Source organism: Leuresthes tenuis, unplaced genomic scaffold (assembly GCF_036924035.1).
Source record: "Leuresthes tenuis unplaced genomic scaffold, fLeuTen1.0.hap1 SCAF_12, whole genome shotgun sequence".
Taxonomy (NCBI): domain Eukaryota; kingdom Metazoa; phylum Chordata; class Actinopteri; order Atheriniformes; family Atherinopsidae; genus Leuresthes; species Leuresthes tenuis.
Genome location: NW_027325366.1, coordinates 16,126,499 through 16,148,478, shown reverse-complemented (window position 1 = coordinate 16,148,478; position 21,980 = coordinate 16,126,499). Strand labels below are relative to the sequence as shown.

The following is a 21,980-nucleotide window of genomic DNA, read 5'->3' as shown; positions in this document are numbered from 1 at the left end:
AACGTTAGTTGTGTATAGGAAGTGACGGGAGGTGAGGCTTAGGAGGAGTGTCTGGGATCTGACGCCATCATTTTAAACCAAGGCGCTTGTTCTGCTCACCTGAACTCGATGGTGCATCCCGAACATATTGTTGAAAATGCAAGCTGTTGGCAGATAGAAGCAGAAATGTGTATATAGGTCTCAATATCTGTGATGTGAAGGTGTACAGTGTTAACATAACTGATTCTTTTTTTTTTTTTTTCCTGCATCACACATTCTGTACATTGGCTTGACTCAATATTTTCTGTGTGTTGGTAAAAGAAGGTTCCTGTCCAGTTAAAGATTTCTTACATGTAAACCAAATGATAGACAGAACAAACCCAGTCCCAGCAGCCAAATAGACGTATGATTTATACTGTACTGGGGCTCTGTGGAATCGGATATGAATAACTGTATAATGAAATAGTAAAGCTATAATTACTGAGGAAAGAACAATCTAATTATTGTATATAAATGCAGATGGTGTGCCGGCGTGTCTGAATTAGGAGGCGCACGTTGCTGCGCCTCCACACTTTGCGCTCAGGTGGCTTTGTCAGCCAACAGCAGAGGAGTCGGTGCAGCTGTTGGCTTCCGACGCACACCGGGGACGCAGAACTCATCCTTTTGTCTCTCAGGTGTTTTAAAACGGAAAATGGTTCCGATTTACGTTTCATTTATATCTTCTGCTATTTGTCTCTCGAGGCCTCTCATGAGGACCCGCTCACATTCGCTCTGCAATCACACATACGTGAGCGCCGTCTCTGCTCCCATCCCACACATTCATTCATTTAATTTCAGTCAGGAGAGGAGTGACAAGTCAGATGAGTGAAGCTTTACTTTTTTTTTTCCTCTAAGAAGGAAGTCGAATGCATCTGTATATAAAACGCTGTGTGTTTGATCATTATGAATAGAAATGTACCCATTTCTTTATTTTCACCCTTTGTTCGGGGTTTGCCGCTTGTTTAACCAACGGCTCGTGTCTGTTATAAAACCAGAGTGCGAGCCCTCCTTCATTAGATCAATTTATTATTATTTTTCATACTGTAGCCACTTGAGAAGTTGAGCTGATTAACTTATTGATATGGCAATTGCTTTTGGAATTAATTTGTGGTGTTTTTTTTTTTTTTTAAGTTAAGAGAAGCAGATTGCAGCACGATTTTTGTTTTATTTGCTCAGTTTTTTCTCTTGTCGTTGAGGTTTTGTTGCACACAGGTGCTTTTGTTTTTTAATCAAGGCTTTTTTTGCCCTAAAAGGGGGCTTAATAAAAAGCTGTGTTACACTCAGGAGACGTGGGAGGAAGTGGAAGGACTTATGTGGCTCTCTTTAGTCATCAGACACAAATCGTCGCCATTTTATAGAATTAAAAAAGAAAACAATTTAAGTGTTGAGCACGTACATTCATAAAAAAATGACTGATGGTGGACAACTTTAAGATAACACTGTATGTGGTCGTGTGTGTATAAAAGAAGTAGATCGTTTCACGATCAGATTTCATTCCATTTGATCCAAACTGTATTTCAAGTAGACTAGAACTGAGACATTTAACAAGGTTCGGGCAGTGCTGTCCCTTTAGTTTTGCTTCTGTATGACAAGAAAAAATGCTTCGTCTTCAAATTGAATGATTGTTTTGGACATTTATTCTGATACTAAAAATAAAGATTTGTGAATGTATTCTTTGCGCCTGTCATTTTCCTTGTTTAAATAAAGATTTTAATTTTTAAAAAAAGTAACACAACCAGAAATCGTGAAGTGGTCATTCGTGGAATACATCTGCAGACACGGATGGGAGGATAGGATTCGGTTAAAGTGCAAAGATTTTAATTCGGATTCTTTTCATGGCTGAAATGTCAGTCAACTCAAGGCTCCTTGAAATTACGAACGAACAGAAATACAAGTCATTCTCAAAATCCCTGCTGTGCTGGATGACATCTGAGCTCTCCTTTGCAGCGGAAAGCCTTCACAACAAAAGCCAATTACAAAGCCCGAGCAAACGTGTGTGTGTGTGCATCCGATAGAGAAGACTTTGATCAGTAGTACAGAAAAGAAGATGCATTTAGTCAAACATGAAGAACTGTTCTGTGCAAAGAACATCAAACATTCCCGTTACTTTGTTCATTTAGCAGCTGTTTTGGAGCTCACAATCCAATGATCTTCACCAGCCTGCGGATTCTATCGCGCTCACATGGCACAAAATCCCCTCCATGAAAGGTACTGTCTCCAGTAGGGGTCCTTAGGCAAGACCCCCCCTTACCCTATCTGCCTACCTGTAAGTCGCTTTGGATAAAAGCGTCTGCTAAATGCATAAACATAAACATTTCTGTGGAATAAAAGGGATGTTTTAGCTTATGCTGGCTTTCAATTTTCCATTAATTGTTTTTCTTTTTCAGATTAGTTTGATCAAATGCCTTTTGTCTTCCTGTTGTTTCGCTGTTTCCGCATTCAAATGCGGTAAAAAAACACCAACAAAGGCGGGGAGAAGAAGACTTACAAGTTGCTTTGATAGACGAATCTTTTGAGGAAGTACCGGCATTTAACAGGTTCGCAAAGTTTCTCCTCAGCCTGTCTTTTAACTGTCTAATGAAGGTCATGTGATCTCAAAACAGCCAACACTGGTGGCACACATTTAGCTCAACTGCTGTCTCAATGGCCAACAATGCACTTGTCATTCTTCCAAGTTTGTTGTCAACATTAACGTCCTTGATGTGGAAGCCGAGAACAGAGCCAAGAACTCATTATCTCAAGATGCAAAGCTTGTTTTCCTGTGATAAAGTTAATATTTTTTGAGATGAAGGGCTTTCTCCTCTGGTTACCACACATCAGGAGCGCCATGCAGGCTCGCATGGACGGTATCCTGGCATAAAGTGGCTGATTTTAGCCATTTAAAAGTGATATAGCCTCACATATTTAGCAGTTATAGTGTTCAGCTGTAGGATCCTTCACAGCAAGATCGAATAACCCAAACATCTGTTTTCAGTGATTATCAGAGAAGACAAAGTTTGCTTTCTTGAGATAATGGCTTCAATTTTCTACTTCCAGACCTTTTTGATTTCTCCGAATAAAAATCAGCCTTTTTCGAGAAGACCGAATGGCAAAAAATAAAAACCGAAAAGAAAAATCAACCTGGTGTGCCCCTTTTTAGTTATTCGCCACGAAATAAAACCGAACAAATAAGAACCATTTAAAAGCGTTCCAGTGGGATTGTTAAGGCAAAGGCACCTCCTCATATGTGATCTTTACATACGGAGGTTTCATTGGCAGATGCCAGTACTCAAAGTTATAGTAGAGGTAGAAGCTCTTGTCCAGCACAACCTTCTTAAAAGCCTCCAGCAGGCTGAGGGCAAAGTCCGTGAACGACTGGTGCGGCCTGAAAGGGTGGTAAAACTGACGGATGTCCGTCGCCAGGTTTTTCAGAGCGGGCTGCCCGAATATGGCGCTGTCGTTTCCGAGGTATGTGGGCTCCCCGCTGTACAGGTAGATCTTGGTGTAGTTGGTCTGTGAGCGGCTGGACAGTTTGGCTCCCAGCTCCGTCAGCTTCCTGTATGTGCGGTGGACGAACTGGGAGCAGTCGTAGGACTCGAACCACACGGTTGCGTTGGGGCTGGGGTCCGAGCGAACCGTCCAGGTCTCGTAGTAGATCCCAGTCTCGTTGTCGTCCTGGATCCATCGGGCCATATCGTTGAACTGGCTCCCTGCAGAAGGAAAGATTTTTAATTCCAGGACGTTATGGCATTAGTGTGAGTCATCATTTTTCTACATCAAAGCCATATATTCCTCGGTGAGAGGAGACTCAAACCCACAGCCTTCATGCCAACACTCTTCCAAAAGTGGGAAATGCAGGGAAAGAATAGCCATACAGAAAGAAACATCATTTGTGTAGATCGAAATGTGATTTTTACACTGATTATTTCTGACATGTGTGGCCATGGCCCAATGGTTGAATTAGAAATAAACAGTCCAGCTCCTTTGGTACTGATGTCTCACTATGGAGGAGCATCTACATCTCAATCACTTCCTCAAAACTCATACATTTCAAAATGGAGCTTCTCTAGGTTTCGGCTTTATGGATTTAAACGTTCACCGTGCGTCCTTCGCTGTTTCCTCACCCACCACCAGGACAACACAGAAAAGCGCCTCCTCTGCTTCCTGCCTACAGCAGCACATTCACGGCCAGTGTATGCAAACGTATGTAACATGAGTGTCCAAGCCTGCTGGCATAGACGGAGTATTTGTGAAATGGCGCCAACACAGGCCATCTTTATTTTCTGTGGGCTTTTCAAAATCAAAGTGCTCTTCATTTTGTACACGATGACACATTGCAAATAGAAGCGTTAATGATCCTGAGTTAGGAGGGGTACTGATTGGTAGGCACCTTTAACAGCACTGCCTGGCCCCATCATGATTTCATAAAATCTAAACAGCTTGTGTTAAACTGCTTCCTTCATTTACAATTTATGTTTATTTTCAAAGAAATGGAAACAATAAACTAAGACAAACCTTCATAATGGTCTAACATGCTGTTGTATGACACTGACTCAAGGAAAAACGTGCATCGTCAATGTGACGATCAGCAGTCTTACCCAATGAGGATGTTGGAGGAGTCGGTTGCCGTTTCCCCTCAGTGAGGTGCAAGATGTGAATTCTTACCTGTGAGCTCGCCTAGCTTCTCCAGGGTGCCATTCTGCAGCCAGTGCGAGTCGTCGATGCCTTCAAAGAAGCAGGCAGCTCCCTGGTTGCACCAGTAAGGCGCAAACTCATCTGGTCTGAGGTGGGGAAATGTGCAGTTGCCCAGTTGAAACAGCTCGTACCACTCCATGGTGTAGTTGGCTCCAGTCTCTGAACTGCTGAAGCCAATGGCATCGTGCATGATGTGCTGTGAACAGAAACGGCAAACTGACTCTGTGTGTGTGTGTGTGTTTGCACACATTACTTGGAAAGTAGCACATCTGGGTTTCTATGAATATAGTCACGCAGCTGCACTTCATCACTATATGCGATTACCTGCATCACACTTCTTCATTTCAGTTCCACAGAATATACTCGTCAACTTTAAAGAGCATCGGTCCCAGCGCTTTGTCCAAAAAGTCTGATCAAATTCATCAATGAAATAATCTTAAAAAGGTATTTTAAAATGTACATATCGTTAATGCCAAAGTATATGGACCTGGGAATCCCTGACCTCACCGTGATGCTTCCGTGATATCAGCGACCCATTTTTATTTATAAGAAGAGACTTACAAATTTGCCCAGCAAATCTCCATACTTGAATTCCCACACCGGCGTCTGCAGCCTGTAAACCGAGATGACGTCGCTGTCTCTCATGTAGGGGATCCGTCCATCGCGGTCTCCGGTGGGGCAGAACGGGTAGATGGCCTCACAGTACGAGTCCACAGCAGGCCGATGATCGAACCGCCTGTTGACGACACGAAGAAGGAGAGACGGCTGGTTAGGACTGAGCCATTGCTGGACCATTTTACAGTTTAGTTTTCACAAATCTAAACAATCTATCGGTTGCTTTTTTCATCTTTCATACCAGTCGTTGTACCTGACCGTTTTCAGAGTAGTTAGTGTTTGTTTGCTAAACCGCTTCACTCTCACCAACATATAATTCAAGCATAACTCAAGGGATGAGCCAGTGTTGTGTCTACACATAACAGACAGCTTAGCACAGCTTAGTCGCAAAGGCACATCATTTGATACCATTTCTTAAGTTGCTTCAACATGAAATGCCAGAGTCAACACAGTTTGACAGACACAAAATGGTATTTGTGCACCAACAAAAGGATTCCCAGAGCACTTCTTGTGCAGTGCGTGCGTCTTTAAAAAATCTGAAGAAACCGGACTAGTGGAGGACAAAAGATTAAGCATCAGGCCTAAAAACCTATCTGCAGCAGACGAACAGCTGCTGAAAGTGATGTCCTTTGGAAGCAGAGACCAGCAAAGACCTGACACAGGACCTGAGAGACGAATCTAGACCTTCACTCGATCCGTCTATTGTTCACTGAAGCCTCATCAGAAATGGTCTCCATGAAGGGTAGCTGTGAAGAAGCCGATCTTAAGGAAGGAGCAACAGGTAGAAAAAGCTGGGCTATGCCAAATAACTCAAGAACCAGACTGGAAATCAGTGGCAACTGGTCTTATGTGGAGGATTAATCCTCCCCAGAGCCCAGACCTCGACATTATTCAAGGAGTGGGGGGATCGATCTATGATTGACCTATAACTTATCTACCTATAATTCAACAGATTTGTACTTGGTCTACACGTTTCTGGTTTGTTGTTCTGCGTTTTCACTGAAATGTTATCTTTATGTTGTAAAACGTACTAGTAAAGAAATTTGTGCAATCTCACACCAGATACGCTCAAAGATAGCAAGATTTTACTCTTTTTGAGCAGTGCGTGTTTTAGATTATGAAAACAAGCTCGATTTGTTGCATTTCTCTTTTTTTCTCTCTATTTCCACGAAGCTGCATTTGAAAGAGCCCCATTAAATCTGACAGACGTCCAAAAAAAACCCAAACACAACAGACACAACATTAACTAACTGGCTTCATAAAAACTTCCAAACTTGATCTATATTTCAAACTAAAACTCCCCCCTCCCGTAAACATCCGTTTAGGATGTGCTTCAGATTGCAGATCGCCAGGAGACACCTGAACGCATCAGGCAAACATCTGCCTGTTTCTTAAAAGAAATGTCTTACAAAGAAGTCCGGTTAAATGTGGCCGAGTTGAAGAAAAAGTTAAATGTTTTTGGCAAAAGACCCACGAAAACACCTTTTGTCATTTTAGGACAAAATGCGGACGAGAGCAGCTTCTCCCATCCGTTTTTCTGCGGACAGATGCTTCCATTATGTGTCACATGATTTTACTTTACAGACCCTGGGCGGTGTGCGCTCTTCATACCTGTAGGGTACGGGCCACTGCTGCTGTCCGTGAATCCTGAACTGAGCGACGACATGAAGAAAGACGAGCAGGTTTAAACACACAGCAACCTCCACGTGGGACATGTTGAAGCCGAAGAGGACAAACGAAGGAGAGAAGAAGTTACGTTGACTGCCGTCCCATCATTCGCCTTCTGAACTGACTTCCTCAACGCTGGTCACGTGGTTTTGTTGACTACGCGAAATCACATGACGACACAGGAGTCGAAAATACAGATGTGGTGAAATACAGATAAATGTGTAAATAAACGAGATATATATACATGTATAAAGTGTAGATACGCATATGACATAACAACCCCCCCCCCCCCAAAAAAAAAAACCAAAACAAACAAACAACAATCTAATTATCTTACAATACTATGCAGCATTACTGCGCTTGTTGTATTTTTATTACTAGCAATCATTCAAACAACATTTTTTTTCCTGGTCACATGTACCCATTTACTCGTATTTCTAAAAAAAAAAAAATAGATAAGATAGATAGACACGTATGTAGTTCACAGGTTTCCCACAGAATGGCGCTGAAGCGCGAACATGAACCTTATTTTAAAGAGCAGAAGAAGAAGACGTTAGAAGGGCGGGGCGTCCTCTCCGCTGACAGTCCGCCATGCTTACCCTGCTCAATCACTGTGGCCGCAACCTGCTGACGCTCAGGACGTTACAGAGCGTGAACAAAAGTTATTATTCTGCACAGATGGAGAAACGCGTAGCTGTGGTGCTGGCGGGTTGCGGAGTTTACGACGGCAGTGAGATCCACGAAGCCTCCGCTGTCTTGGTCCATCTGAGCAGGGGAGGTGCAAGTGTAAGTCTTAAACTGCTTCCATCTGTAATCTGCAGCAGCCCAACAGTTTGTGGTCAGCGTGTGAGGGGGGCCCCGTCTGAGAAAGTGTGAAACGAAACCAAATCGCACTTAACCTCAAGCCTGCATCGCAAGCAGTGTTAGTTTTTCACAAGTTTTCTCACAGTTTTCATTGCGACCCCGCGAGAGTGTTCTGACCTCTACAACCTGCTGAACAGGAGCGCAGCTGATATTTGAGCAGTTTAACGTGCTGCCAGAGTAGATCAAATCACCCGAAACTTGGGAGTTTGTCTCATGATTCAACAAATCATCCAACAGTACATTTGAAGTTCTTCTATGGACAGTTTTTATGGCACTTAAAAACCACTACGTCACACGATGTCCGGTTTTTACGTCACACACCTGTAAACTGAATATTTTACCACAGTGTGGCATATATGCGCTGCAACCCTACTAATAATATCCCTCTGCAATGGTTCTGAACTGTCATCGTCGGATGAAGAAGCTTCCCGCCCTTTTTACCGTCTTCACTATATGTCTACATGCAGATCCACTTAGTTTAGAAACACTAGACAACTGAGAGGTATTTAAAAAGAATGAACCAGGACATGCTTACACAGGCCCACTCAGCTCTTTTTCTTCTACCTTCTTGAAGCAAAATCCAAATTAACTTGGCCTTCTACACAAAGCATCTTTCAGTGTTAATTACTTCATTGTGCCAGACTGAGGACCTGTCTGAAAGCATCCCTGTTCGTTCTGGTTTTCCACTAGGTGATGTCACTAAATCCTGAAATCAGGTGTAATGTGTTTTGCACTGACACTTTCTCTCTAGTGCAAAAATGATGCGGAAAACCTCCATCTAATCATGGTTTCTTACATCCAAGTGAAGTGTCACAGTTCCCGGTTTTGCCTCCTCTCCTCTCAGGCTGAGAACTATCACAGGAAACCCCGCAAGAAGTCACTCTTCCTCATTTGATGATGGCTTTTCAACCAACTTGACCAATCGACCCCTTGAAAGGGAACTTGCACAACAAACAGAAAGTCTTTATTTAGTTGCTCTTGATCAAAGCAGCGTTCATTTGCAGCTCATCGGTTTTCTACAGTAAAATGGATAACTTCTTAAAAAAAAACCCACTTATTTGTAGTTGGGTGCAAAGCAAACCTGGGAGGAGCCTCTTTATGATACACACTTGTTACTGGACAGAAGCAGAAAATGACTGAGTTCTGACTTCCCACCTTCGAAGTTCATTAGATCCACCATTAGTATGCACGTTCCTCTGTGCTGTTTGGTCGGAAGTGTTGCTCTTTCATTTAGTTGAACTAAATAAATGCTCCAACCGTGTCTCTGGTGGTACCCATTTAGTTTTACACCCCTTGGCCCTGATAGACTGAGCAGTTTTCCATCTTTTGTTAAAGAGTGCCTGTCACTGGGTAATAAATACATTAACCAAACCTAGTGCTACTTCTCCTGTCCCCCTGCTGAGACATCAGCACCATTAGTCTACCGTTTATGTGGGCCATTTTGCTGTGACAGTGAAACAAGCTCCAAGTAAAAACGTTGATGTTGGACTTTTTATCTTTAGTAATTAGTGTCCATGCTTTTATTGGAGATGCCTTTTTTTCTTTGTTTAAAGGGATGTCCTTTCAAGATGCACATTGATGCTGCCCCCTCCCCCTGATTAACAGATGTAGGTTTCTCTTCAGTTTATGAACAGCAGTGAAACCGTTCATATTGTAAAATTGCATTTCATCACAGTTTTAACAGCTAACTGGTCATTTCTTTACCAACAGGTGATAAGATAAACGTAAAACAGCTTTTTTTCTTTGAATATCTGTAGGTTTTGAACTTTTGGTTTTCTTAAGGTCAATCGAACACTGCTGTTTATCTCTCAGGTGCACATGTTTGCTCCCAACATTGACCAGATGCATGTGGTAAATCACCTGAAAGGTGAGCCGTCCCAGGAGAAGAGAAATGTGCTGGTGGAGAGCGCAAGGCTGGCCCGCGGAAATATTCAAGATCTCTCTAAACTCGACGTCAAAGACCACGACGCGGTCATATTTCCAGGTTTGTTCATCAGAGCTTGGCGGTTAGCTTTCATAAGCTTCGCTCCTGTCGTTCTTATACCGAAAATCACATTTCTGTCCGAGATATGAGGGTACGAGTTAACCTAGTTTTCGGTGTTTCCCCAGGCGGTTTTGGAGCAGCAAAGAACCTCTGTACGTGGGCAGTGCAGGGGAAGGACTGCACTGTTAACGACGAGGTGAAGGCCGCCCTCCAGGCGTTCCACAGCAACGGCAAACCCATCGGCCTCTGCTGCATCTCACCTGTCCTGGCGGCCAAGGTGTTCCCTGGGTGCGAGGTCACCGTCGGCTGCGAAAAGGACGACAAGTAAGTTGAACAGGTTTGATCTGGAGATGAGGTAATCTTTGGGGAAAATAAATAAAAGCTTGATACTACAATTTAATGTAAAAAACCATTCACAAACAGCAGGCTCAGCAGATCAGTTCCTGCTTTCATTTCCTCATAGGCACATCTGAATGGGTCCTTGGGAAAGACTGAACAATGAGCTCCCGCTGGACGGGCCTGCGTGTGTGTGTGTGTGTGTGTGTGTGTGTGTTGTAGACCGCAAAAACGGCTACTTCTTCATTGTGCAGTTCATGTTCTATCCATTTAGACACAATCAAGTGTGTGTTTTCTGTATAAAGACGGACTCAAGGTGTCAGCAAAATTGGTTAATGTGTGCTAGTTGGTCTTATCAACACCTACGTTTCTGAAAGTCTTATCAATAGAGAATGTGAAGATGCATTAGTGCCATTTTTAGTCACTTTATCGACAATAAAGATGTTTTAATATTGAAGCTTGTATTTAGCCTGCATTTTCCTCAGGTGCTGTCAGAAACTCTCCTGAAGCAAACATTTTCTCTCTCAGGTACCCGGACACTACGGACACAGCAGCAGCCATCAACCAGCTGGGCTGCAAACACGTGAGCAAGAGCGTTGGCGAGAGCCACGTGGACGAGAAGAACAAGCTGGTCACCACCAGTGCCTTCATGTGCAACGCTCCGATCCACGAGATATTCGACGGTATTGGATCGATGGTGCAGGGGGTCCTGAAACTTGCCTGATTCGACTGATATTTAGAAGACTGAGGCAGCATAGTGAAGAATGGCGTGTGGAGAACTTAACGATAGAAGCCTGCAGAGCTGGTGTTAAGAAAATGAGCACAGAATAAGAGTAATGTCTTGATTGGAAATGACTTGCAGAAACTCTTGAAATATTTATGTTTGTGGTAGTCCTGAGTACTGCATGGTGTAATTTTTGGATATACCTGTTGTCCAATGAAAACCTGCTTCATGCATTTGACCGTATTCTGATTCCAAATCATGATATCAAATGTTAGGAAATCAACTATGAGCAATGGCTACACAACACGCAATAAAACGAAAATGTACTTTTTCAGCTCAGTTTATTTCACACACAAGCGTTACAGAATAAAAGGAATTGTACAAAATATATACAGAGTGATTATTTAATCCATATTCTCCTGCAATGTGCTGCATTCATCAAGTACTGTGTATCATAACATTTTCATGCTGTATTTCTGCTCATGTGAATTACTTGTCATTCTTAGATATGAACCTAAGGCTGAGCATTCTGTCACCCTCTCAATGTTCCCTATCACATCGATCACCCCCTCGACTCCCTCTGTGCACAACACTGAGGATGCATTAATGCTGAACTTCTCTACCAGGTCCTCCTGACTTAGTGGCTTCCTCCAGTGGCCGTAAAAAGTGTCACATCTGGCTTTGTAGCTCAGCCCCTGAGCCGTTTCTATCTTCACCTCACAGTACATCTTGTCAAAGCTGGGCTGGTTATCTTCAGGTGTCTCCAGCTCGACTTTGGACAGGAGCTCTTTTAGAGACGGCCGGTTGATTTGAGCTTGGCTGAAGGAGGCGACTGTCACTTTGTCATCCAGCAGAGCTGTGCTGGCGTTGAACTGAAACGAGTGTCTGGCTTGATGCTCAGAGGCAGGTAAGGGGCAGTTAATGTATTTGGACGGAGGAACTCGCAGTGTGATGCGTCGGATCTGGCTGAGATCAAAGTTTCCGACTGTGTCTTGAAGTTTGCCGCGGGCAGCCAGAGCTGCATCCACAACCCAGTGCATGGCCAGGTGAGCGGGGATGCGCTTGAATGCCACATCCTGATCCTCCAGAATCCATTTAAAATCTCCAGTCACTTCCATCGCTGAAGGGCTATAGTCTTTGTAGTAAACCCCCAACCCGCTGTCCATATCAAGTATAGCTGGATTTCCTTCCAGTCCTATTTGGGCCAGCTGAGCCGCCTCCAAGCCTCTCCGGGCAGCATTGCCAATGTGGAAAGGTTTGGTTTGTGTGGCGGCGTTGGCTAAGGGAGCCCCAGCCGAGGAAGCTGCAATGGCCAGAGCATGACTGCACTGCGCAGGGGACAAACCGAGGAGCTTAGCTGAGGCAGCTGCGCTGCCCATCACCCCAACAACACTGGGAGGATGGAATCTGTTCATGCAGATAAACAACCAGAGTTAGAAGCTATTCAAGTTTCGTCATGACTTGATAAGAGCTGAAACTTTTTAGTTCAAATGACCGGAAATGTTCACTGCTCTTCAGATGTGACTGTTGCTTTTCTTTGTCTTACAGTGTGAGACACGACAGCAGTTTAAAGCTTTGCTTTGTTCTTATGATATTAATTGAGAAAATAAGAGACTAATTGCTCCCATCTGAAAATACCAGATGGGGTCCTGCCTGTAAAACGTCTTGTGGGCATTTTTACTTATTTCTACTAAAACAGTTACTCTGACAAGAGAGGGGTTGCTGTAGAAACAAAAATCCACCTCTAAATTCTTAAACAAACTGAAAACCATCTTAATGTCTTCTTACCACTTGAGGTCGGCATTGTGCTTTTTTGTAATTTCGTGTAAAGGGCCCTTTAAAGCTCATACTTTCCTAGTGTACATTAGCTTGCAACTGGACAGAAAACTGACATCTTTTTAATATCTCACCTCTCAGGGATGTTGTAAGCCTCTCTGGAGAACCGCATCAACCTGCCTTGCACCTCGATGCCGACATTGAAGGCGAGCAGCAGGTCAAGACCAGAGGGCCGGCTGGGCAGCGTCTCTGCCAGGGCCAGCAGTGCAGGCAGCACAGCACCAGAGGGGTGCGTGGCCGGGTGCCAAGTGTCGTCAAAGTCCATGGAGTGAACCTGATGTCAGACAGTGTGACAGAGCTCTTCATCTGAGATCAGATTTTTATGTGTGTCTGAGATTTTATGCGTCCAAACTCACCGCGATGCCGTTGACAAATGCAGCATGATGAGGAGGGAGAACGACGTCTGATCTGCCCCAGATGCTGCTCCTCTGCTCGGACGTGAACAACTGTATTCAGACAAATGAAGATGAGTGAATGCACCCATAAAAATGAAGACGCTCAGAGCACAAATGAACGGACAATACGTCTGGAAAATAATTGTTGACAGCAAATGCACAAAAGCGTCGGCTAAAATAGACATTTGAAAATCAAATGAAAATTGTCGCAAAACTGACAACGAAAAACAGAGAAAACGTATTTATGATATTTACACTGATGAATACAGCATTAGCAGTTAGTATCTATGTGATGCTCTAAATTTGTCAAATGAAATCTCTCCCTGTGGGTGTTTGTGCATTATGTTGTGATGTGTTTGCAGGCAGAGTACCTGCTGTCCAGTCACACACTTTACTGTACCTGGCTGTATTTGAGAGCCTTGTTGAAGACAGCTGTCCTTGTTCCTAACAACCCAACACCCAGGGTGTCCAGCATCATCCTTTTGCTCCTGTTAATAACATCATGTGTCAGCTGAGTGGTGCCGAGGGCATGAATAGCAGCTCCAAAGCTTTCTGTAATACCCTGGAGTGGTGAAAAACACTGTTAGTGCAAAGCTCACAAGACACAGGACAAATTTTGTGGATCTAATTGAGCCAAAACAGTAAGATAGATTGAATATCTTTAAATACAAAAATAGTCTCCAAAAGGGACACTGAAATAATCTTGTAGGGTAACATGCTGATAAAATTTAAATCCAAGAAAATACTTGAGCACAACAGAAACCATCAATACCTTGCGCAGCATTGTTTGCTCACAGCAACTTCTTCATCTGACAAAACATCGAAAGCCAGAGGTCTTTTATAGGTTACCACATTGTCTGAGGGCTGGTCAACTAAATTTCCAAAGTGGCTAAATCCACCATGGTGAGAACCGGGTAGTTTCACAATGACTGGATATCGCCCTATTATTTTTACCCACTGCAACTGTCGTCTGTTGGGAAATCCACTAAACTTTTTTTATTGCTGTAATGACATACTTCAGCATGAAAACTGCATTTGATTTTAAACATAAAAACTAACTGTGGTAGTCGGCACAGAAAATATCAAACATGTTAATCACAGAACTGAAACTCCACTTTAAAAACAATACATTTTTCATAGACTAACATTACAAAAACAGTACATGACCTTATTTCTATCTAATAATGTGGGCAGAGTGACTCACAATCTTTCACAATCTATCTTTTTTTCTGAGATCACAGGCAGTGGAAATTCAACTTTCAGCAATGGGAAGTTCTCAATACTGAAATTTGTCATGAGGCTAACCAAGTCACTTGCTTACAGTCACATGATGAAGCTTGTCTGACTTCGAACAGCTGGGAAAAAGGTCATAACAAACTAATAGATTGGACCTTATTTGTAGTGGTGCAAGAAGTGAAGATGCCAGCCACAAGCCACAAGTGTGTCTTTTATCTAAGAAAAAATATATTTTGCAAAGATAGAAAGTAGATTTGAATATGCTCTGACCTTCCAAATAATATAATGAAAACAATCTTGTACAGTACAAGACTAGACAAAAATAAAGCGTGGTACAGGATATGTGCAAAAACAAAAACAGTGTATGTAGTCTGAATAAGTATGATGCAGTTGTCAGTGATCTGCCTGAGCTGTACATATGCATATGTTTGCTCAAACTTACTGTTACTGTAACTTCGAATGACTAACAAAGATCAAGATGCCCTGATTTTCAAAAGGTAGAAAGCTAACAATGGCTTGTTGACATTCCCAACAAGATATCAGAAAATGAAATGGAAACGAAGGTAAAGATTTGGAGATCCATGTAGTAGGTGATGCGTAACACCGTTGTTGACAGTTATCACAGACTGTAAACACTCTCGAGGGAGTCCACTGTGGATTATGAATTGCATTATGGATTATTATCCTGTTGTAGGAGCAATCCATTTTTCACTTTGTGCTTTCTTTTAAAACCTGATGTTTGTCAAGAACCGAATCAGCTCTTATGATCACCCTCCCATAATTAAAATGACCTTGAGTAACCTAGCTATGAAGCTAGGGCTGTATGCTATTGTCATTTAAATTAACCGCCCCATCTTCACAATGACAGTGACCTTTTATGGAGTGGAACTGAAGGATTTGACTGAGAGCTCAACTCCTGTGAGAGTTACAGTAATCAACTGAAGAGACATGATTACATGACTGAAAGCATGAAGGATTATACCTCTATTATGTCATTAGACAAGATTCATCATAAACAACACATCAAATATCAGTGACATTAACAAATAAAATACAAATGTACAACCATCAAGCAAAAACACTTATCAAATACAATTACAATACAATATAGAAATATTTTACTAAACGCTTGCTGCTTAATCTTTGTGAGTTCTTTTTTTGTCAAGGTTTTGCTTCCTCAAAAAGTCCTTTGAGGGGTGAGTGTGTGTATTTTGGCTGCATTTCCATTGTAGTTGCAATGGGTGTCACTCTTTCCATATTTGTTGACCGTCCCTTCAAAGGAACAACTTAAGGCAGACAAGGGTTCTCTGTTTTTCTTAGAAAACAACATGGTTTATTTGAGGAATTAAATCATCAGAGAGAGAGATAAGTACATTTGAGTAGATAGATCAGGGAAAAGCAAAAATGATACAGTCAAACGTGGGTGTTTTTTTTTAAAGGTTGGGCTGGTAGATGCTGGTAGATTAGCTTATTCTCTCTCCATCTTTGGGTGTATACCCCATGTAAGAGCAAAAGAGAACTGCAAAGGAGCCCCTTACAAGACAGCAACTCAGGAGTTAAATGTTAATATATCTGTTGGCCTCAAGTGCACGCGCGCTCATGCACATGGTAAACCCAGGCTTCATAAGCAAGCCGCTGCCTGACGGCACTCAGTCTTTCCACTGATCCCACGTCAGTCCAGCAGCTCAGAGAAGATGGCACTGGCCGACACAGAGCGCGGAGCGTCCGGCTGTGGCGACCTGGGCGCCCCGTTTTCAGAGATTATCGAGCTTAATGTCGGCGGACAGGTTTATGTGACTAGACACAAAACTCTGATTGCCGTCCCAGATTCACTCCTGTGGAACATGTTCAGTAAGAAGTCACCCAAGGAGCTGGCGAGAGACAGCAAAGGGCGCTTCTTCTTGGACAGGGATGGCTTCTTGTTCCGCTACATTCTTGATTATCTCCGAGACCTAAACTTGGTCCTTCCGGACTACTTCCCCGAGAGAAGTCGATTGCAGAGAGAGGCTGACTTTTTCCAGCTGCGGGACCTTGCAAAACGTCTCAGTCCGCGGATGAGTAAGGACAACTCCATCAGCGAGGAAATCAGCCAGAGCGACACAGAGGAAGGCGCACAGCAGTGCTGCTCCTCCGGTGGCATCGAGACTTTGCGCACCATGTCTGTCAGCGGGGCCATGCGCTCCCCGTCCCTTGACTCCAGAAAGTCAGGCTATATCACAATAGGATACCGCGGTTCGTACACTATTGGCAGAGATATCCAAACCGATGCCAAGTTCAGAAGAGTGGCGCGCATCACCGTTTGCGGAAAGACATCTCTGGCCAAAGAAGTGTTTGGGGACACGCTGAATGAGAGCAGAGACCCGGACAGGCCCCCGGAGAGATACACATCCCGCTACTATCTCAAGTATAATTTTCTAGAGCAGGCGTTTGACAAGCTGACAGAGGTGGGCTTCCACATGGTGGCCTGCAGCTCCACGGGCACCTGCGCCTACACCAGCAATGATCCAAATGAGGACAAAATTTGGACGAGCTACACCGAATATGTATTCTGCCGGGAATAACCAACAGTATTCACGCCATTTTGCTGTAAATACAAATATCGTAGTCTAGAGGGAAACTATCTTTCAAAAAGTACCACTTGCTGTGCTGAATGGTGACGTTTGTGAAGGATGAGTGGCTGATAAAAGGTGAGATAAAACAGGAAATCAGATGCCAAATACCCCCAAATTAGATTCTACTCTCCAAATGCTCACAGCTTGTCAAAATTAGAGCAAGCCGTGCAGTTTGGCGGTTCAAAGTGAGCAGAGCATCATTTGAGTTGACACTTATCCAAAGCACTAATGCGCAAACACCAACAAACAGGATCACCTTAATCTTATAGAATGTCAGTGTTCAGGAGCAGACAGGCAGCACATAGTATTCAGTGTCATTGTAACTTCTAGGCTTACTTGTTTGGCCAAGTTTTGTAATCTCTTCTACGCTCTTATAGCAGTTCTTTCACTGCAATGATTGTAAGTGTACGTGGAGTGTTGGTTGTGTTTGTTATATACTGTTCAGACTAAATAAAATCTTATACTCTTTCATTCTCAGCTCTTTGCCAAGCATTTTCCTCTTACCATCTGCACAATGTGTATAAAACTGGCACTCATCTCCCTACAACCCTTTTAAACCTTACTCTTTGGGAAATCAAAGCGTCAGCCTCAAAGAGTGAAGCCCTGCCCAGATCTCTCACCCCTGCATGGCACCGAAGCTGCCAACTCAACAAAATTTGTCACACTGTTTTCACCCAGAAGGCTCTATGTGTTTCACAACAGTGCGTGTGTACTCGTTGTCCTCACGACTCCTTTACAATATTTTCTGGCACTTTCATTCTCATACGCTGCCATTTTAAAGTACCGTATCTATTTTCTATTCATCTCCTCTTTGCTGTTAAATCACATGAGCAGAGAAGCTTCCACATCTGAATATAGAATGTAAATATTGCAGCAGGATCTGTTTCCACCAATTTATTTTGTCACTCAAATTCATCTGCATGTCGCATGGATGCAAATAGTGCAGCTGCACACACATGATGTCATTATCATTTCAAGTGTAAATAATGAAAGGGTCCAGCTGCACACAAACAGGAGGGCGCAGTCTTCCAGGGACTGAGGGTAAATGGAGAGTCGATGACTGGCCAGGGTGCAGCCAGCGCTTGATTATATATTTCTATCAAAACAGACATGAAAAAAGGCAAATTCAAAGCCATAACTACGATTAGAGGACAGATGGGGGTTTTGCAGGGGTCTATATGCTCCCAGGGGTGCTGGGGGCATCATTGGGTTGCGTGTCCTAAATACTTAAATCTGATTCAGTTTGGCTTTGAAAAGTTGGAGAAAATGTGTTGTCTGTATAAGGGTGAAATCATCTTTTGGGATGCAGATTCCTTTGTACATAAATGTTAGCTCAAAGTAAGTGCATTGTAATAGTTCATCATCTGTATAGACATTTACATTTAGACATTTCTGAAAAGTCACAGCAGTTAAAGCACAGGTGTAAAAATAAAGATGGACCAATTCCATTTTGCTGCCTCAGTTTCTGGCTCTTGTAGGCTGACTCTGAGTCATTAAAATTATTCATAACACCTGAGCTGCTCCAAATGTGCCCCCTCTTTTATCAACTGTTAACCAATATCCAAACACTTGAACTAAGCTGAGGGGAGTGTTCAGATTACCAGTAAGCCAACAAGTAGGGTGATGACTCAGCCCAGAGTCTGGAAATATGGTCCAACCTTAACAAAGCAATGCCATTCTGACTTTTAATTAAGATTTTTTTAATAAAACATAAAAATCAATGAATACAGAAGAAGAAAATCCAGATACCATCCTATACGTTAACTATGTGCTGATATTCGCTTATGCAGCACTAGTTCAGCTTCCCATTAAGCCTGTGGACATGTTACAACTTAATGCAGGTTTGCTGCTCATAACCCTACTGGGAGACGCACCATAGAAGTAACAGCAGCTCCAACTGTGATCATTCTTTCGAGACAAATATAACTCACTTCTTTATCACAGTCGTCAGGATGATCTCACGTCCATCCACTGGCTGTACGTGCTGTGCAGGTTCACAAAGTTTGGAGTGGATGCGAGGAAGCAGGACACGGTGCAGACAAGGGGCAGGAGCCAGTAGGTAACTTGAACTCAGCTTATTTAGGAGTTGAAATGAAAATCGCAGCCATGCTGGAATACCAAAAAACTAAACTTGAACAAACCAAAAACACCTAAGAAGAAACAAAACCAGACTGTACGTTACTTAGGCGCAGACCAAGACTGACGGTGACAACCATGGGTACAACGACAGAGGATCTGACAAGGAGTGAAGAAAACCCGGGAGTCTTAATACAGTGGGGAGAGTGATTAGTGAATGAGTGCAGCTGAGGAGAAGTGAACACAGGTGAAGGGAGTGGAGCTGATGACCAGGCAGGAGGGAACTGAGGAAATTGGTCAGGGAAATGGCAAAAAACTGAAACCAGACAGAATAACACAAAAATACATAGATTGTGACAATATCCAAACTTGAAGGAGAATTATTGCGCTTGGTAGTTTGCTCTGTCACTAGCCTCAGCAATTATATTTCAACCTCTGTCTTCAGCAATCTCTTGAAGACTCATCTCTTCTGAGATGATGTATCTCCTGACACCTTTAACACTCTAACACTGCTAACCTGCACTTACTTTACACTTCTGTACATACTCTACTTGTTCTCTGTCCTTTGAATAGATTTTAATAGGTTTAGCATTTCATGCAAATGTCAGAGATTCTTACAATAGGCTTGGATATTGTTCCTCACATGTAAGCCACTTTGGATAAAAGTATCAGCTAAATGTCTTAATGTAGATACAAATTTCTAGTTCAGGCTGTTGTTGAGCTGAACACTCTGATATCACTATAATATCTTATATAAAAATCACACTCTTTAAAAAAGCCAAAGATGAAAAAAGGATGGGTTCTTGAACAAGTTTTGATGATAAGCTCAAAATTCACAATGAACTGATCTCTGACTCTGACTTAAACATGATCAAAAACGTGTAGATAAGCTTCAAGACAGCAGCACATGCAAGATGACCTGGCTCTCACAGAACTTAACCCAGAAATACCAGGCCCAAAATAAGAATGAAAAGAGATGAAAGAGATTTTAATCAGGTGCACCTCACTGGTGGTGAACTTGAAAGACGGTTACCTTTCAGTGAAACGAAAATGTAATAAATGTCTTCTCAGCACAATAATGATGGGTTAACAGTAAAAACAAAGAAGGAAGCAGCAAGAAAAACTGTGTCAAGGACTGAAAGGAAACAGACTGAGAGAATATTGAGTTCTGAGTTCTTTCTATTTGTTCCTCTCTCCCCACTCTGTACTGCTTTCAGCTCACTGATGCGATCCTCAGCAGATGAAGAACTGCTTGAATTCCACGCATCAGTCCATGGTTCAGTTTCAGCTTCTTGAGTTATTTTAGATCAAAGTTGGTTTCATTAGCACATCACCACAGTAACTCCAGACCAAAGGCTTCATTATTCTAATTAAATTCAGAGTCAGAAATATATTTTAAACTTCCCAATAGGGAATCTGCCAACATTCATAGGCGGGTAACTCTCACTGCAATACGATAGCATAACATTATAGTATTTCACAGGCTTTTAAGGCCGGATGGCGTTAACAGAGCCCAGGAGCAACAACAACAACAGCAAAAACAACATCTCAGCGAATGCAATATTAAATCAAACCTCAATTATAAGGTATATTGTGTAAGTTTTAACCCTTGTTTGTCTTTTAGCTACAACATGCAGCATTTATTTTTATACATGAAAAAAAGAGAAAGGCATCTTAATAGAAGAATAATTAATCTAATTGTATTCATGGTTAGCATGAGCACTGACAGAAACAAGAATTAAACTGGCTTGTGCATATACACTATACATTATGTAAATGTGTTAGAGTGTGTTTATGTATTTGCACACATAGATTGCATAGAGACAGACAGGAAATAAGGAGAGAGGATCACCTGCATCAAAGGTGCTTGCTGTACATAGTTGCTTTAGATTTTTTGGACACGTTTTTGGTCATTTTCATAAAAACTGTCAGGATTACATGATATCATAGTTTTACTGTCCAGGCTTACAAATAGTGAAATGACAACGTTTTTTTGTTGACAGTTATTTTGCATCAGTGTCAGTGTCAAAGCAAAGTTTTCTAACCCTAACCATGTACTTTTAATTCCCAACCCTAACCATATGCAAATATGAGCGAAGTAGAAAAGCGAGTAATCATAGAGGTATAGTGGACGTTGAAAAGTGAAAGAACAGCAATGTGCAGCAATCTCATGGCCAAAGGCTCAGGCACTTGGCTACTGACTCATTCTTACCCTTTAGATGGCATTTTTGTCCTAGTCAGCAGTGGCAACCGTTAATCTCCTTACATCACATATATATGTGATAAGTTCCAACATTGTCATGTCACAACAGCAGTAGAAAGTAGTGCAGCAACAACAACTGTATCACAATAGAGAACTGAGGAAGGAAAATGCAGCTGATGTGCAATTTTTGAGCCTTCAGTATGAAATTGCTATGTATTTCTCCTTTGGACAACATACATATTTGATGATCTGTCATGAGAATGGGTTGTTAAAGCACAACCAGTCTGAACTGTTGAGCAGTGGACGTTTCTTTCTTCTTTTTTTTTTAATGTAGAAGTGCCTATAAAGAGCAAATAGAAATCCAACCTTACAGAGGTCTATAAGAAAATACAAAATATTCTCACTTGATTTATTACTACATTAAAGCATTTCCTGATCATTTTATAGTCTCAGTGGCTACTTTCAATTTTTCCTTAACTCTTAAAGGCAAATATACTGCCGGCCACAGTTAGAATAGGTTCACTTTAAAAATTATAGCAGCGAAGTGACCGTCCTATTCAAAAAAGCAAAGAATGCTTTAGGGCAGTGCTGCCTTGTAACTGATAAGTCACTGCTGGTGTGTGTAGTTTCAGCTCTTTTCAGATCCCTTGCTTGGATGGAGGTAGCTAAAATGCTGAAAATTGGTTTTAAAACAGTGACCCACAGCCTCTAGGGCGATGTCATAGTGGCTACATACCTC

General features: G+C 42.4%; 4 protein-coding genes across 4 annotated transcripts; 2 read left to right on the top strand and 2 right to left on the bottom strand.

Moving 5' to 3' along the window:
* Positions 1–1,819: 1,819 nt before the first annotated feature.
* On the bottom strand, positions 1,820–7,110 carry cln5 (CLN5 intracellular trafficking protein). The gene is made up of 4 exons (XM_072396634.1): positions 6,919–7,110; positions 5,254–5,428; positions 4,663–4,888; positions 1,820–3,707 (listed from the first exon to the last, which is right to left on the bottom strand). Exons 1-4 carry the CDS (start codon positions 7,020–7,022, stop codon positions 3,220–3,222), a joined length of 993 nt encoding a protein of 330 aa, XP_072252735.1. The 5' UTR covers positions 7,023–7,110; the 3' UTR covers positions 1,820–3,219.
* A 421-nt stretch (positions 7,111–7,531) lies between these two features.
* Positions 7,532–11,256, top strand: LOC140319088 (glutamine amidotransferase-like class 1 domain-containing protein 3, mitochondrial). The gene is made up of 4 exons (XM_072396632.1): positions 7,532–7,761; positions 9,652–9,823; positions 9,949–10,147; positions 10,688–11,256. Exons 1-4 carry the CDS (start codon positions 7,567–7,569, stop codon positions 10,881–10,883), a joined length of 762 nt encoding a protein of 253 aa, XP_072252733.1. The 5' UTR covers positions 7,532–7,566; the 3' UTR covers positions 10,884–11,256.
* acod1 (aconitate decarboxylase 1) lies at positions 11,222–13,930 on the bottom strand. Its single transcript, XM_072396630.1, has 5 exons — positions 13,887–13,930; positions 13,515–13,676; positions 13,076–13,165; positions 12,794–12,993; positions 11,222–12,290 (listed from the first exon to the last, which is right to left on the bottom strand). Exons 1-5 carry the CDS (start codon positions 13,896–13,898, stop codon positions 11,336–11,338), a joined length of 1,419 nt encoding a protein of 472 aa, XP_072252731.1. The 5' UTR covers positions 13,899–13,930; the 3' UTR covers positions 11,222–11,335.
* Positions 13,931–15,998: 2,068 nt separating this feature from the next.
* kctd12.1 (potassium channel tetramerisation domain containing 12.1) lies at positions 15,999–17,439 on the top strand. Its single transcript, XM_072396631.1, has one exon. The coding sequence runs from the start codon at positions 16,045–16,047 to the stop codon at positions 16,909–16,911; it is 867 nt and encodes a 288-aa protein (XP_072252732.1). The 5' UTR covers positions 15,999–16,044; the 3' UTR covers positions 16,912–17,439.
* The last annotated feature ends 4,541 nt before the right edge of the window (positions 17,440–21,980 follow it).